The sequence below is a fragment of the Silurus meridionalis genome, chromosome 28 (assembly GCF_014805685.1).
Source record: "Silurus meridionalis isolate SWU-2019-XX chromosome 28, ASM1480568v1, whole genome shotgun sequence".
In the NCBI taxonomy this organism is placed as follows: domain Eukaryota; kingdom Metazoa; phylum Chordata; class Actinopteri; order Siluriformes; family Siluridae; genus Silurus; species Silurus meridionalis.
In genome coordinates, this window is record NC_060911.1 from 15,645,622 (window position 1) to 15,663,711 (window position 18,090).

The window sequence follows — 18,090 nt, forward strand, 5'->3', positions numbered from 1 at the left end:
GTAGCAGCGTTTCTGGATCATGTTCACACATGACTACTTCTTTGCATCATAGAGCTTTAACTTGCATTTGTGGATAAAATGCTAAACTGTTTTCACATACACTGATTGATCCATAATTTGTAGACAGTTTTTCACAGAGTGGTGAAGCTCTGCCCATATTTACTTCTGAGAGTCTCTGCATCTATACACTATTTATACCTAATCATCTTACTGACCTGCTGTCAATTAACCTCATTAGTTGCAAAATGTGATGCAGGTTTACTGAGTGAAGCTGGAGATGAGATGGTCACACTGCAGGAAGTGGAAGGAACCACTATAAATCTCCATACTGGGATTACTGGAATTCAGAGTGATGCTCAGATCCTGTGGTTTTATGGACCTGAGAAAGCAGAAGAGATTATATTAAACAGTCAGATGTTTAATGGACAAGGAGAAATCAGTGAGAGATTTAAAGAGACTGCAGCTGGACAGAATCAGTGGAGCTTTAACCATCAGGAACATCAGCAGGAACCATTCTGGAGTTTATTTATTACAAGTTCTTACTGGACGTCTCTCATCTAGGACTTTCAGAGTCAGTGTTTATGGTGAGTACATTTAAAATGTTCTCAGTAGAACATGTATTGATATTAATCCTTAGTTTGTTCTTCATCGGTGCTCCTGTGTCCTTTCTGAATTCTAATCCATCATCCATCACCCACTGAAGAAACAAGTGAAACATAATGTGGAGGAACTGCAGAGCAGGAAATTTTGTAGCTGTGATATTGTCAGATCTATTTGGTAAACAATTTGTCTTCTGACCAACCTGAATCCAGAATCTGATGGTGTGTTGGTGTAAAAATAATCGCAGGACAGATTCATGTGTAAATCATGTTCCTGATTCAGTTCTTCTATGCTCTGATCTGATTTTATGGTATGAGACTGAACGTGAACAGGAAGGAGATATAAAATATTTTGACTGACCATAAACACTGACTCTGAAAGTCCTAGATGAGAGATCTTCAGCAATAATTTGTAATAAATAAACTCTAGGATGTTTCCTGCTGATGTTCCAGATGTTTGAAGCTCCACTGTTTCTGTCCAGCTGCAGACTCTTTTTAAATCTCTCACTGATTTCTGTAACAGTTTCTCCTTTAAATATCTGACTGTTCAATATCTTTTATATTTTCTCTGCTTTCTCAGGTCCATAAAATAAATTTTTAAAAAGTTGGAACATTTTGTGAAAATAAAAGACAATGATTTAGAAAATCTCATAAATTCACATTCTTTTCAAAATAAAACAAAAATACATATCAAATGTTTAATCTGAGAATTTAAACCAATTTAAGACAAAGATTTGGTCATTTTGAATTTGACGGCTGCAACACGTCTCAAAAAAGTTTGGAGAAGGCGATATTTCCGCTGTGTAGCTTCATGTCTTCTGTCCCTATACATCTGGGAACTGAGGAGACGAGTTGCAGAAGTTTTGGGAGAGGAATATTTTCCCATATGTGTCTGATACAGGATTCAAGCTGCTCAACAGTTCTGGTTTCCTTTGTTGTATTGTACAGTCAAAAACTATCCTTTGTTTTTTTTTTTTTATTAAGCTTTTGATGATATCATGTCCTGTATATAATAAGATTTTCAAATGTTTTGCAATTCAATGTTAAGGAAAATTATTCTGAAATTGTTTCACAATTTGTAGACACAGATTGGTGAAGCTCTGGCCATATTTCCAAAATGTTTCTCCAGATATTTAACTGTAATATTTTTTGTTGTTGCCTTGTCCCAGCTGAGACGTGTTGCAGCCATCAAACTCAAAATTACCTTTTATTTTTTATCAAAATTGTATATTTCCTCCGTTTAAACATGTGATATGTTTTCTATATTTTATTGTGAATAGAATACGGATTTATGAGATTAGCAAATAACTGCATTTTGGTTTATTTATATTTTTAGTGTCACAACTATTTTGGAATCAGGGTTGTGGAGTATCTAGTAATAGATGCAGTAATATAGTACAATACTAATGTATACAGTGTGTGTGTTAGAGCGTCGATCAGATTCCCAGATGTGTTACAAACAATATATGATGGAAATGAAATGATGAAGCTGAAGCTGTGATGCAGGTTTACTGAGTGCAGCTGGAGATGAGATGGTCACACTGCAGGAAGTGGAAGGAACCACTATAACTCTCCATACTGGGATTACTGGAATTCAGACTGATGCTCGGATAGATTGGTTTTATGGACCTGAGAAAGCAGAAGAGATTATATTGAACAGTCAGATGTTTAAAGGAGAAACTGTTACAGAAATCAGTGAGAGATTTAAAGAGAAACTGCAGCTGAACAGAACCAGTGGAGCTTTAACCATCAGGAACATCAGCAGGAACCATTCTGGAGTTTATTTATTACATGTCATTACTGAAGATCTCTACTCTAGGACTTTCAGAGTCAGTGTTTATGGTGAGTACATTTGAAATGTTCTCATTTCAGTGTGTAATGAAATGAAACCTCAGTTTGTTCCTCTTAGTGCTCCAGTGTCCTTTTTGTACAAGTCCATCATCTTTCACAAACTGAAGGATCAGTTTCAGTATTTCCCCTTGGTGCATTTTTTTTACTCAGAATTTTCTACAAAGAAATGAATAGAAAACATTAAGCACTATTTTATGCAGATGAATTTTACATGCATGAATTGTGTAAAAATTATGATTGCAGAAGAGATTCATGGGTAAATGATGTTTCTGATGCAGTTCATCTACACTGATCTGATTTAATGCTAAGAGAATGAACATGGACCGGAAGGAGACATGAAACACTTTGACTCACCATAAACACTGACTCTGAAAGTCCTTGATGAGAGACATCCAGTGATGACATAAGAAATAAACTTCATTATGTCTCCGGCTGATGTTCCTTATGGTTAAAGCTTTACTGGTTCTGTTTAGATGAATCATTCCACAATGGCTGGCAGAGGAGAAGAAACTGATTTGGTCACAAGGACAGTTACAAATGGACTTTTCAAGAAAAATCCAAAACCGGTCAAAACAGTTGTCATGTTTTTTTATGAAGGGTTTATACTTTTGCATTTTCTTTCCTGTAGAAGTTGCACAAAAACACACAATTTGCCTGAATTTAAAATCCTCAGTAAAACCGTAACTACAGAAACATCCAGAGAAACACAGGAAACCCCGAGGTGATGTGATGAGGTTAAAGTGGATGCTTCTGCTGGAGATGATGTGTGTGAAGGTGCAGTTGTGGCTCCAGTGAAAGGAGACATGTTGATTTGTGTTCTTTGGGTTTTTTGCTGTAGTGATGACTTTTATTCTGACTGTATGAGATCCTGTGTGTGATGCAGCTCTGATCTACTGCACTTCTCTATAATACTGATGGATTCTGTAGACGTGACATCATAATGATGATATTCAGAGGTGGATGAATTCAGGCAGGACACCACTGAAAGTCATAGGGGTGAAATGTACGACCCGTCACGGCTCTAAACAAACACAAAATGTTCAAAATGAATAAAGAATAGTGAGAGTTGTCCTAGTTTGGTGAAGAGGTTTGTGGTTTGGTTCTCAGTGTTCAGCTCTCAGTCTCTCACACAGTAAAGGGGAAGTGGTGATGGCCGACCCTCAACAACTGATTTTTTTTTACACAAAGTCTCTGAAGTTTTAAAAACGATTAAAGAAGTGATTATTGTGTCCAAATGATGTTGGAACCAAAAAGAAATAAAAAGTTAGATTTCCTCACTATAGTGTTACATCTAATACTAAAGCATGTCACAGCTACAGGGGGTGTACAAACTTATGCTCAGTCCAGGCTTCAGGTTTCAGCCACTGGAACACGATGATGAGTAAAATAAGTGTTGTGATGCAGGTTTACTGAGTGCAGCTGGAGATGAGATGGTCACACTGCAGAAAGTGGAAGGAACCACTATAACTCTCCATACTGGGATTACTGGAATTCAGAGTGATGCTCATATAGTTTGGTTTAATGGACCTGAGAAAGCAGAGAAAAAGATATTGAACAGTCAGATGTTTAAAGGAGAAACTGTTACAGAAATCAGTGAGAGATTTAAAGAGAGACTGCAGCTGGACAGAAGCAGTGGAGCTTTAACCATCAGGAACATCAGCAGGAACCATTCTGGAGTTTATTTATTACAAGTCATCACTGAAGATCTCTCATCTAGGACTTTCAGAGTCAGTGTTTATGGTGAGTGTTTCATGTCTCCTTCTTGTCCATGTTCAGACCTCAAACTTCATGACTATTTAATGTGTTTGTGTTTCTTAGCTCCAGTATCAACTCCAGTAATAAATCTAAAAGGAAAAAGAAGTGGGTTCTCCACAGAGTCGTGTTCCCTCTTGTGCTCTGTGGAGAATGGAGAAGATGTGAAATTATCCTGGTACAGAGAGAATGAGAGAATCTCCATCACCAATAACACAGATCTCAGTGTTCCCCTCAATCTCCCACTTCAAATACAACACCATGAGAAGAACACGTATATCTGTGTGTCTGCAAACCCTGTCAGCAATAAAACTACTTCTCTCAGCATCACACAGCTCTGTGTTCACAACTCAGGTACATCAGAGAGATGAAACTCATCATTTAAATATTCATGCTGGAGTGATCTGATTGGTCAATAAATATTGTAGATAATTTAATATACATTATAACATTATAATATTTACAGGACAATCAGAGCGTTCTCATTCACTGCTTCCTGTCCTGATATCTGCTGGAGTTTTACTGCTTGTCATAATAACAGGAGGATTTTTGTGGATTTGGAAACACAACAAGGTAAGAGACGATTCTTCTCTCCGTTCTTGTGTTTAATGAAGATTTCAGGTTTGTCGTTTATTAAAATAAACCTGTAATGATTTTTCTGTCTTTAGTGTGTAAATAAACTGGAGGAACTGATTTACACTGAGGTGAAAATTACAGCTCACAGTGCAGAGAGAAGTCAAAAGGTAAAGATCTACAGAATAAAAAGAGATGGAAAAGATCATGATGTGAAATGCATTAGTGTTTTAGTGATAAAGAAAAGCACATTTGTTTTACAGGAGTAATAAAATCTCACCCTGATTCAGATCCTGACATTTTACTGTTGTGTCTTACAGGAAGAACATTCCAGAAGAACGGACCATCCAGAGCAGGATACCTTCATTCTCTATTCAGTGATGAGACTCTAGAAATGTTTTATTAAAATGACATTAAAATTACATCCGTTTCTTCACATTTCTTTTATCATGATTTTAGGTCATTTGTAAACAAATAATTGATATATAATGCATTTATATGTTTGAAATCTTTTGATAAATAAATCATTTCTAGAGTCTGTAGACTGATTCCTGTATAAACTTGTATTTTTAGTGTTTGTTACGTCACACACTACTATACACGTAAATATGACATATAAAAATATATATTTGCCCCACTAGATGTCGCCAGAGAGTTCAAGAGTCCCTCGTTATGTTCTATTGTTTCCACCTGTGTTTAATCAGTCGTGAATGTATTTAAATTTTCCTTTTGTTTCACCCTGTTTGTTCTTGATCCTTGTTCTGTTTGGTGGTTTGTGGTACAACACGTCTTTTAAAGGCTTCTGTGCTATCGTCAGTCTGGCTTTTCTGCTTGATGTCTGAGTTTTTCTTCATCACTCTCTTCTGTCTTGTTCACTGGGGATCCAAATCTGTATCATGCAATTAAACTGAAGTTCTGTTTCACTGCACAGAATTAAAACATTGTCCATTGCTGTTCTGATATAATAACTCAGAGTCACTATTTGAGCTGCAGGACGTATAAGGAAATGCAGCCTGATGCACACTGAATCCTGAAATCTACAGAATTGAAGACTGAGATGAATAGAATGAACGTGACAGTGACAGCTGTCCTACCTGGTGTAGAGGTTTGTGGTTTAGTTCTCAGTGTTCCGTTCTCAGTCTCACACACAGTGAACGGGAAGTGGTGATGACTGACGAGGCTGCAAAATCATCAACTTTATATATTTACACAAGCCCTGTGCACATCTTATAATCATCACTCAATAACTCAAACTAATGACTGATGTGAAAATAAACAGCAACAATAAATCTGCAGAAGCAGATCAAACTTCATGATTTTCCCCAGAAAATATTGTACCTTGTTCCCTCCTCAATAAAGTCATATTAACATCAACTCAGTCCAGTTCAGTCTTTAGGATTCAGATCTTCTGTAATTCCTACAACAGACTGGAGCTAAAGATAAAAAATAAACACAAATTCACGTACAAATGCACACATCTCTATATTCACACCTACATTCACAACAAAAGATTAAACCATCACATCTGTTTATTCAGAATTGAGATGAAAATGACTTTAAAGCTTCTGTTCAGAAGCTTCATATTAAAAGTCCATCTAGACTGGTGTGAGGGAAGCGTGTGGTGAGACTGAACACACTGAGACAGGACTTCCACCCAGCGCTCTGATGAACGTGGGACAGTAAAGACGCTAAGCTAACAGTAAGGGAAGGTTGTGTGTGTACACCAGCGACGTATCTGCACTGAACACGACATTCTTCACTGAGAAGAACATCGAGGAGAACTGAAAGAACATGGAGGTGATGATTTTATCAGAAATCAGGACTCTCAGGACTTTTCTTCTCCTGCTGTGCTGTAAGTTTGTCTTTCCTTCACTACAGGAGAAAACTGAGCTGAAGTATAAAGATTTTTAGGAAATGAATGATCGTGTGAGAACATTTTAAACTGAATAATAATAATAATGTGTTAGAGAATCGATCAGATTCCCAAAAGTGTTAAAAACTGTATATAATGTGAGTGAAATGATGAAGCTGAAGTTGTGATGCAGGTTTACTGAATGCAGCTGGAGATGAGATGGTCACACTGCAGGAAGTGGAAGGAACCACTATAACTCTCCATACTGGGATTACTGGAATTCAGACTGATGCTCATATTGTTTGGTTTTATGGACCTGAGAAAGCAGAAGAAAAGATATTGAACAGTCAGATGTTTAAAGGAGAAACTGTTACAGAAATCAGTGAGAGATTTAAAGAGAGACTGCAGCTGGACAGAATCAGTGGAGCTTTAACCATCAGGAACATCAGCAGGAACCATTCTGGAGTTTATTTATTACACATCATCACTGGACGTCTCTCATCTAGGACTTTCAGAGTCAGTGTTTATGGTGAGTACATTTGAAACGTTCTCAATAGTTCTCCTGTGTCATTTTGAACACTATGTCCATCATCTTTCACCCACTGAAGGATCAAGTGGAACGTAATGTGGAGGAACTGCAGAGCAGACAATGATAAAGAATTGTTCAGGAATAAAATCATGTGATTTGTAGATGTTCTATGGTCAGATCTATTTGATAGAAACAAATTACTTTCAGAACAAACATTATCCAGAATACAGTAATGCGTTGGTGTGGACAGGAAGGAGATATGAAACACACTGAACGCTGAAAGTTCTAGATGAGAGATGTCCAGTGATGATGTGTAATAAATAAACTCCAGAATGGTTCCTGCTGATGTTCCTGATGGTTAAAGCTCCACTGGTTCTGTTCAGCTGCAGTTTCTCTTTAAATCTCTCACTGATTTCTGTAACAGTTTCTCCTTTAAACATCTGACTGTTCAATATCTTTTTTCTCTCTTTTCTCAAGTCCATAAAAGCACAAGATCTGATAAGTTCTCTAAAACAGTTATTATGTACTACATACCAGCTGTATATGAGGTATCATCAAAAAGTTTGGAGACTCGCTCTGTTTATGAGAAAATACTTCATTTATTTATGTTCCCACACTGTCATCTTCAAAATACTCCCCTTAAACAGCAGTACAGCGACAATACAGTGTTCTTCTGGAACCTGTCCTGGAAGTCTTTTTTTTCAAAGCGTGTCAAGCACCTTCTGCTAGTCACGCTGGATCTCCACAATGACCTTTGAGCTGGATCTCCATTTTCAAGAAGAGGGTGAAGTCCGCAGGAGCCAAATCTTGGGAGTACAGTGTGTGTGCTGAAGTGAGATTTGACATTTTCGGGGGTTGAGCTCGTTGCTCAACCCCTCGTTGGTCGAGCTTCCAGTGATGTTCAAAACACCTTAAACGACTCATTGCAGTGTCGCAGTACGTAAAACATACACGTGGGTCAGAAAAGCACCAATTACACCATTAGCCTCTAAACTTTTTGATACCACCTCATTGTGTAGTGACACAGAGGCCATCATGTGTACAGTAACGTCAGCATGTTCACCTCCTTTGATTGGATGGTCAGAGAGCATCACCAGTCAGAGCTCACAGACCGCATCTGTAACAAACTTCACAAGTGGTGTCCCAATGATTGGATTAAGAGGTCAAGTCAAGGTTATTTATGGTGCGTTTTTCACAACAGACATTGTTTGAAATCAGAATTTGACAGAATTTAACAGTTAGGGTAAAGAGGTGGATTGATTCAGGCAGGACACCACTGAAGGTCATAGTGGTGAAATGTACGACCCGTCACGGCTCTAAACAGACACAAAATGTTCAAAGAGAATAGAAAATAGTGAGAGTTGTCCTAGTTTGGTGAAGAGGTTTGTGGTTTGGTTCTCAGTGTTCAGCTCTCAGTCTCTCACACACAGTAAAGGGGAAGTGGTGATGGCCGACCATCAACAACTTTCTTGTTTGTTTTTTTACACAAACTCTGTGAAGTTTTAAAATAATTAAAGAAGTGATTATTGTGTCCAAATTAAACTAAATGATGTTGGAACCAAAAAGAAATAAAAAGTTAGATTTCCTCAACCCTCACTATAGTGTTACATCTAATACTAAAGCATGTCATGGCTACAGGGGTGTACAAACATATGCTCAGTCCAGGCTTGGTTTCAGCCACTGGAACATGATGATGAGTGAAATAATTGTTGTGATGCAGGTTTACTGAGTGCAGCTGGAGATGAGATGGTCACACTGCAGGAAGTGGAAGGAACCACTATAACTCTCCATACTGGGATTACTGGAATTCAGACTGATGCTCATATTGTTTGGTTTTATGGACCTGAGAAAGCAGAGAAAAGATATTGAACAGTCAGATGTTTAAAGGAGAAACTGTTACAGAAATCAGTGAGAGATTTAAAGAGAGTCTGCAGCTGAACAGAACCAGTGGAGCTTTAACCATCAGGAACATCATCAGGAACCATTCTGAGTTTATTTATTACACATCATCACTGGACGTCTCTCATCTAGGACTTTCAGAGTCAGTGTTTATGGTGAGTACATTTGAAACGTTCTCAATAGTTCTCCCGTGTCATTTTCGAACACTATGTCCATCATCATTCACCCACTGAAGGATCAAGTGGAACGTAATGTGGAGGAACTGCAGAGCAGACAATGATAAAGAATTGTTCAGGAATAAAATCATGTGATTTGTAGATGTTCTATGGTCAGATCTATTTGATAGAAACAAATTACTTTCAGAACAAACATTATCCAGAATACAGTAATGCGTTGGTGTGGACAGGAAGGAGATATGAAACACACTGAACGCTGAAAGTTCTAGATGAGAGATGTCCTAGTTTGGTGAAGAGGTTTGTGGTTTGGTTCTCAGTGTTCAGCTCTCAGTCTCTCACACAGTAAAGGGGAAGTGGTGATGGCCGACCATCAACAACTTTCTTGTTTGTTTTTTTACACAAACTCTGTGAAGTTTTAAAATAATTAAAGAAGTGATTATTGTGTCCAAATTAAACTAAATGATGTTGGAACCAAAAAGAAATAAAAAGTTAGATTTCCTCAACCCTCACTATAGTGTTACATCTAATACTAAAGCATGTCATGGCTACAGGGGGTGTACAAACATATGCTCAGTCCAGGCTTAAGGTTTCAGCCACTGGAACATGATGATGAGTGAAATAATTGTTGTGATGCAGGTTTACTGAGTGCAGCTGGAGATGAGATGGTCACACTGCAGGAAGTGGAAAGAACCACTATAACTCTCCATACTGGGATTACTGGAATTCAGAGTGATGCTCATATAGATTGGTTTTATGGACCTGAGAAATGAAATAAAAATATATTGATCAGTTTAATGGAGAAACTGTTACAGAAATCAGTGAGAGATTTAAAGAGAGTCTGCAGCTGAACAGAACCAGTGGAGCTTTAACCATCAGGAACATCAGCAGGAACCATTCTGGAGTTTATTTATTACAAGTCATCACTGAAGATCTCTCATCTAGAACTTTCAGAGTCAGTGTTTATGGTGAGTACATTTGAAACGTTCTTAACACAGTTTAAAGATATTTATCCTCGGTTTGTTCTTCACGGTGCTCCTGTGTCCTTTTTTACATACTGAAGGATCAAGTGAAACATAATCTGGCAGTCAGATCTATTTGATTGTGTAATAATACTTCTGACCAACCAGAATCCAATGGTGCTTTGTATATGATCTTCCTGATGCACATGCTCTGATCTGATTTTATGGTTTGAGTTTAAACATGAACATGAGAGACCTTCAGTGATGACTTGCGATAAATAATCTCCAGAATGGTTCCTGCTGATGTTCCTGATTGTTGAAGCTTCACTGCTTCTGTTCAGCTGCAGTCTCTCTTTAAATCACTGATTTCTGTAACAGTTTCTCCTTTAAACATCTGACTGTTCAATATCTTTTTCTCTGCTTTCTCAGCTCCATAAAACCAATAAATCTGATGTGTTCCATACTATTACATACTACAATCTCAATTCCAATTAAATTAGGACACTGTGTAAAATAAAAACAGAATACAATATTTCGTAAATCTTATAAATCAATTTTCTATTCACAATAAAAAAAATCATAAATTATACAATTATAAGGAAAGAAATGTCATTTTGAATTTGAGGGCTGCAACACGTTTTAGAAAAGTTGGGAGAGGGCGATGTTTCCCACTGAGTAGCATCATGTCTTCTGTTCCTATTCATCTGGGAACTGAGGAGACGAGTTGCTTAGGTTTTGGAAAGGAATATTTCCCCATATGTGTCTGATACAGGATTCTAGCTGCTCAACAGTTCTGGGTTTCCTTTGTTGTATTTTGTTTGTTTTATGATGCACTAAATGTTTTAAAATACAAAGTCTTGATATTGTTATAGATGCTGTAAGCAGTTAACATTGACTTGTTTAAATATAAAAGGTCTTCCATTATAAAGATTTTTCCTGGATGGAAGCATTTTTTACTCTAAAACCTGTCACTAGCGTTCAGCATTGAGCCTTTCCAAATGTGTAAGCTGCCCATTCCACAGTGGTAAAAACGAGCCTGATGGTCCCTCTCCTCTTTAGTCTGGAGGACGTGGCGTCTATGGTTTCCAAAAAGAAAGAGAAATTTCAGTTAGTCTGACCACAGAGCAGTTTATCACTTTGCCTCAGTACATTTTAAATGAGCTTTGGCCCAGAGAGAGTAGCAGCGTTTCTGGATCATGTTCACGCATGACTACTTCTTTACATTTTAGAGCTTTAACCTGCATTTGTAGATGAAATAGCAAACTGTGTTCACAAACACTGATTGATACATAATTTGTAGAGTCATTCACAGAGTGGTGAAGCTCTGACCATATTTACTTCTGAGAGTCTCTGCCTCTATACAATATTTATACCTAATCATCTTACTGACCTGCTGTCAATTAACCTCATTAGTTGCAAAATATGATGCAGGTTTACTGAGTGCAGCTGGAGATGAGATGGTCACACTGCAGGAAGTGGAAGGAACCACTATAACTCTCCATACTGGGATTACTGGAATTCAGAGTGATGCTCAGATTCAGTGGTTTTATGGACCTGAGAAAGCAGAGAAAAAGATATTGATCAGTCAGATGTTTAAAGGAGAAACTGTTACAGAAATCAGTGAGAGATTTAAAGAGAAACTGCAGCTGGATAGAAGCAGTGGAGCTTTAACCATCAGGAACATCAGCAGGAACCATTCTGGAGTTTATTTATTACACGTCATCACTGAAGATCTCTACTCTAGGACTTTCAGAGTCAGTGTTTATGGTGAGTGTTTAATGTCTCCTCCTTGTACATGTTTTGTCTCAATACTTAATGACTAATGGAATGTATGTTTGTGTTTTTTAGCTCCAGTATCAACTCCAGTAATAAATCTAAGAGGAAAAAGTAGTGGGTTCTCCACAGAGTCGTGTTCCCTCTTGTGTTCTGTGGAGAATGGAGAAGATGTGAATTTATCCTGGTACAGAGAGAATGAGAGAATCTCCATCACCAATAACACAGATCTCAGTGTTCCCCTCAATCTCCCACTTCAAATACAACACCATGAGAAGAACACGTATATCTGTGTGTCTGCAAACCCTGTCAGCAATAAAACTACTTCTCTCAGCATCACACAGCTCTGTGTTCACAACTCAGGTACATCAGAGCATTTAAATATTCATGCTGGAGTGATCTGATTGGTCAATAAATATTGTAGATAATTTAATATACATTATAACATTATAATATTTACAGGAGAATCAGATGGTCCTCATTCACTGCTTCCTGTCCTGATATCTGCTGGAGTTTTACTGCTTGTCATAATAACAGGAGGAGTTTTGTGGATTTGGAAACACAACAAGGTAAAAGACGATTCTTCTCTCCGTTCTTGTGTTTAATGAAGATTTCAGGTTTGTCGTTTATTAAAATAAACCTGTAATGATTTTTCTGTCTTTAGTGTGTAAATAAACTGGAGGAAGTGATTTACACTGAGGTGAAAATTACAGCTCACAGTGCAGAGAGAAGACAAAAGGTAAAGATTGAAATAAATGAAAGTTTTAGAAATTATCCTGACATTTTACTGTTGTGTCTTACAGAAAGAACATTCCAGAAGAACAGACCATCCAGAGCTGGATACCTTTGTTCTTTATTCAGTGATGAAGATTGCATAATGTCAAATAAAACATACATTTTATTGTAAATATTTTAAATAATTTGGTCATAAATGCGTTGAAAGTTTAATAGAATTTGTAGAACATGTACGTTATGTTTAATAGCCTGTAATTTCCATCCTTTAAGAGATTTCTGTAATAAATTGTTTTGCTGGTGTTTAAACTTCTGCTCACTATTGTCTTTCAAAAACTTATGTTTAGCAAAATATAACGTGGGGAAAATGGCAGACTAATGAATAATATACTGAATGACATAAACACATGTGAAGCCACTTTCAACTATTTAGTTTTCTTTATCTGTTTATTTTACTATACAATAAAAAACTGACAGTTATTGTAAGATTGAGTGTCTTCAGTCACATCCATGCCAATTTCAAGCTTTATAGCAATGCACACTTCGACCACAAGGGGGAAGCAGAACTCAATTTAAACTATGAACTTTTCCTGGCGGATTGAACCATTTGCAAAACGCAAAAGAAAAAAAGCATAACGATTAATATATTTGTGTGCGTGAATATTAATTAATTATTCCTAATAATCTATTCTCTTTATTTCATTTTTTTTCTCTCAGTTGTGCTGTTTCCCATAGTGTATGTTTATCAGATTTCAGCCATCACATGTCGTCAGGGCCAAACTAATCTGGGAAAGCGTGACAAAAGCTTGCAATTATCGCAAGCGAGAGATATCTAACTTAATATTAATATTTAGGTGTAGAAGCAGTATCTCCCACACATCTAGCAGTAGCACAACATCTCTGGATTAGAAGAACATTGGAGCCTTGTTCTCACTCTGAGCCCTTTATACAGTATTACACCCTACACAGTGCACAATGAGTGATAAGACATTTACATGCCTCATGGAGTACGAGATGATTACTCATGCACACTGCCAAGAACACATTTACATCCATCACACACACACACAAACACACACACACACACACACACTTATCAGATATATAGAAACCTAAAACAAACAAAACAGATCAGTGTGTTGGTGTTTTATGTTCCGTAGAAACCCTTGTTGGCGATAGAGACATAAACTCTCTTTTTGTCATTTAAAACCTTCACAGGATGTAAATCAGAACCAAATGAGGTGCTGTATTTTACCTTCCACACCACTACAGTGCTATTGTTCTCCTCTTTTACATGCTGAGCAATAACCTGGCTCGCTCTCTCAAACCAGCCGAGGAGTGTAGAGCGTAGATCAGAAGTGAGACAGGGACGAAAAGGAGAGAGAAAAAAAGAGGAAGTAAAAGAAGGGAACACACAGAAATGGAGAAAATACTTCTCAGCAGAAAGTGTGAGCTCCGTCTCTGAACCATCGCACTCGTATAACTGTAACCACGAAGCAGGAAGACGTCGGGTCGCTTTTTCACACCCAGAAAACCGTCTTGCCAACTTTCTCCACCGCATCAGTTTCAGATCAGAACGTCAATGTCATCAAGAATTTCAGAATCGTCCATGAGGTGATAAAAAGTTTAAAAGCTCCGTTTACAAGAAAGCACATTATCTTTGTTTACAAACTACGACCTTCAAAATGCACAGCAGTACAGCACTCGCAGCGTTTCTGACACGTGTCCTGGAAGTCTTCTTTACGATACGTGTCGAGCATCTTATGCGATTCGAGCTGGAACTCGGCAACAGTGTCAAAACACGGAGCCGAATTTTAATCTTCAGGAAGAGTGTCTTATATAGTTCGGTGCTCCCTGTGACTGTGCGTGCAACCTTGTGCTGCCATCTGTTGGTGTTACAAAACTAGTTTGGAAATGTTTTGATGCCACGTGGAAGCAGTGTAGATCATAAAATACACCAGATGGATTTATCAGTGCTGAACTTTTCTTTCATGTTGACTGAATGACCAGAAATCAAACACAATTATTTATTAGTTAAAATTTTTTATTACAGTTTTCAAAGTGGCTTCTGCACCACGACTTCACGTCACGCCGGCTGATTGCTTCATGACGAGCGACACGGTTTATACGCTAATGTTAACGCTAATGCCGTTATATTGCACTTTTACAGCATTTTAACAAGAAAACTAAATGAAAAGATGAAATCAAAGGCAAAACATTTATTTAGTTTTTTTTACTTTTTTTTTTTTTTAGTATTCACATTCTACATACAAAATACAGCCATATGTAAACACACACACACACACACACACACACACACACACACACACACACACACACACACACACACACACACACACACACACACACTATACAGCAGCCTCACTGTAGTGAAAGGCAAACATTTCTAGCACATAAAAAAAAAATAAAAGCTCCCGTTTTAATAAAAAATCAAATGAAACCAGGATTAAAGAGTTTTCTTCTTCAGGATCAGCGGCCCGACGTTGTCTCCAGTCAGCTCGTTGTGCTTTATGTGCGATTTGTCACAAACAGGAAACTGAAAAAGACAAATTTGGTGTGAAAATAAATGTAATATGCAATAACGTGATAATAGACGTGAAACTTGACTCTATAAGAAGAGGAAACTGAAACGAACAGGATGCTGCGATATGCAAATCAGCACTTTTTTAAATAAACTTCCTCATTAACCATCAAACGTATTCACATTAAACAACATGAAATAGGGTTAAATATTAAAATGCACTTAAACAGATATTTCCCATGACGGGGTGCCGAAACTTTTGCATTTGACATTTCTGCATGTTGAAACCAAAACAGTCATGATATCTGAAATAAACTGCAGTGCCAAAAGTATTGGGACACCGACTTTCCCAGCCATATGTGTTTCTTGAAGGAAAAAAAATAAAAATTGTGCACAGATGTGTAGGATGTCTTTGGATGCAGGAGCATGAACTTTTCCCTTCATGAAGATCTGCTTTACATGAGTTGGAATTGTGTGGATGAAGATCTGCTACAGAGCTCCAACCCTATTGGGATGAATGTGAACACTGCAGCCGAGGCCTCCTCACCTTCTCACCTTCATCAGTACCTGACTTCACTAACACCCAGGGGGTAAATACATTTACACAAATCTCCACAAGATCTAGTGGAACATCTTCCTAGACGTCTGAAGCTTATTATAGGAGGAATTTGAGGCTAAATGCGGATTGTTGAAAAAAACTAACAAAAAAGCACAAATCCAGCATCTAATAATTTGCATATGCAAAGTGATTGGTGCAAAAATTGATTTTGTGACAATAGTCTGTGTTTGTAACGTAGCTCCGCCCCCTGATTCCAATTCATTGTAGATTCAAAATGAAAACAAACGAACAAACAAATAAATAAGTGACTCAAAAACATGCAAAAATGATTTATAAAATACGTTCATAAATGTTGGCACCCCTGGAAAATACGAGCAAAAAAAGCTTTTAAAAATTGTCTATTGTTTAACCGTTGGATCATTTGTTCAAAATTTTCACGAAATGTTCTCTTGATTTTTATTTACTTTAATGGCACCTCGATGAATTCATCTAACCGAATATTATCTTTTTAATATTTCCTGTTTTTTAAGCACACGTGGTCAAATAGGAACAGGAATGTAAGCACGATTTCCTATTTCACAGGGGAATAAATATGAAGTGACACACAGACCAGATTCCCTCCATCATGTGGTTTCTCTCACCGTTTTGGATCTCCAGCAGCGACAGTAGCAGACGTTGGTGCTCCGCAGGTCTTCGATGTCGATCTCGTTCACCACTTTGGGGTTCTCCTTCTGGATCTTCAAGTTGATAAGACAGTCCCTCTGCTTCTTCTTCTTGGGCAGAAAAGGCCTGATGGTCAGGTAACCAAGCAGAGCCAGGATCCCGAGCAGGGGGAGGAGGCGGAGCCACTCTGAAACTGAAAACACACACACACCATGATCAAGTGAATAAAAACCTCCTCGTTCAAATACACACACACACACACACACACACACACACACACACAGAAAGCACAAGCACTGCCCACGTACCCTGAAGTACCACCATCATCACACATACCAATATGTGCATTTGCATACTGGAACGTGATTGGATCTTATATTTAATGATGTCATGAATATTAACTAGACTTTTGCATGTTGAATTTTTTTTTGCTTACACATCACAGAAACACAGCTCATCGCTGCAGGGTCGTATAATGCAAATCGATGCGACACACACACACACACACACACACACACACACACACACACACACCGAGTCCAGACCACCCTTCTGGGCCCTAAACACTTTTCCGTGCTGCTGTAAATTTATGCACTTTCTCTCAGGTCAGGGGATTAAATCATTATTTCCGAGTCATCAACACATTATAGAGTTTAATAAATGTTTATTACATCTTTAATATAAATGCAGCGATGTGGAGGAAAAGATGCGCATGCGTGTGACACGAGCCTCATTTGCATTTCATTATAATAATTAGGGAAAATATAAAATACAGGATTTTATTGTTTTTAATGAAATGAATAAAAATGTGCAGAGAAGTTTTACAGAAGTGAAAACACACACACACACACACACACACACACACACACACACACACACACACACTAACTCTGACCTGTGAGTCTCGCGAATCCTCCTACAGACTCCGGAAGCGGTAACTTCTTCAGATACGCCGGAAGCTGCACTTTAATGATCTTGGAAATCGTGTCTAACACCATCGTGTACGATTTTTATTTCAATGTATTTAGTTTTATTTGATTTTCTTCCTCGCCCGCTCTTCAGTCCAGTTTTCAAAAGTTCACACCGAAGCCCAGACGCTTCCGGACTCGCTCTACGTCATGACGTCACTTCCGACGCCGCGCGTTACCAATCAGCTTACACAGAGCTGGGACGTTCTGATTGGCTGTTCTGATCCGGTTGCCAGGTACTCACAAAATCATTTCTATTTTATATATATTCTTCTTTTAAAAAACACTATTTTAATCTGTGCGATAAAATCTCTATACCTTAATTAAAAACAACACGAAGGCAGTTATATATTTAATAACATATTTTTTGTTGTTTTGGGACATTAAACAAATTAATACGCATTTAGCTTTTTTTTTTGTAATTATGTGTTTATATTTTCCACCAAATAAAAATACGTTCATAATAAAATGAAAAACTTCTTGTTTTACATGTTGTTACTTCGAAGCGGATTGAACTTGACAGTGTACTTAAAAGATACCTGGCAACCCGGGATTAATTTTCAATTTTTGAACAGTTTTTTTCTTCTATTGTTCTGCAGGAAATTATAAACAGGAACAAACAAACAAATAAATAAATAGATAAACAAACAACAATAATACAAT

The 18,090-nt window shown here is 37.6% G+C and overlaps 2 protein-coding genes across 2 annotated transcripts; one reads left to right on the forward strand and one right to left on the reverse strand.

Moving 5' to 3' along the window:
• Positions 1-1,951: 1,951 nt before the first annotated feature.
• LOC124381229 lies at positions 1,952-13,175 on the forward strand. Its single transcript, XM_046842657.1, has 11 exons — positions 1,952-2,441; positions 3,837-4,190; positions 4,269-4,556; positions 4,669-4,775; positions 4,871-4,945; positions 5,096-5,163; positions 6,810-7,156; positions 10,044-10,196; positions 12,039-12,326; positions 12,426-12,532; positions 12,628-13,175. The coding sequence occupies exons 1-11, from the start codon at positions 2,132-2,134 to the stop codon at positions 12,868-12,870; spliced, it is 2,340 nt and encodes a 779-aa protein (XP_046698613.1). The 5' UTR covers positions 1,952-2,131; the 3' UTR covers positions 12,871-13,175.
• Positions 13,176-14,721: 1,546 nt separating this feature from the next.
• On the reverse strand, positions 14,722-17,585 carry cisd2 (CDGSH iron sulfur domain 2). The gene is made up of 3 exons (XM_046843465.1): positions 17,355-17,585; positions 16,438-16,652; positions 14,722-15,252 (listed from the first exon to the last, which is right to left on the reverse strand). The coding sequence occupies exons 1-3, from the start codon at positions 17,455-17,457 to the stop codon at positions 15,163-15,165; spliced, it is 408 nt and encodes a 135-aa protein (XP_046699421.1). The 5' UTR covers positions 17,458-17,585; the 3' UTR covers positions 14,722-15,162.
• Between the last annotated feature and the right edge of the window lie 505 nt (positions 17,586-18,090).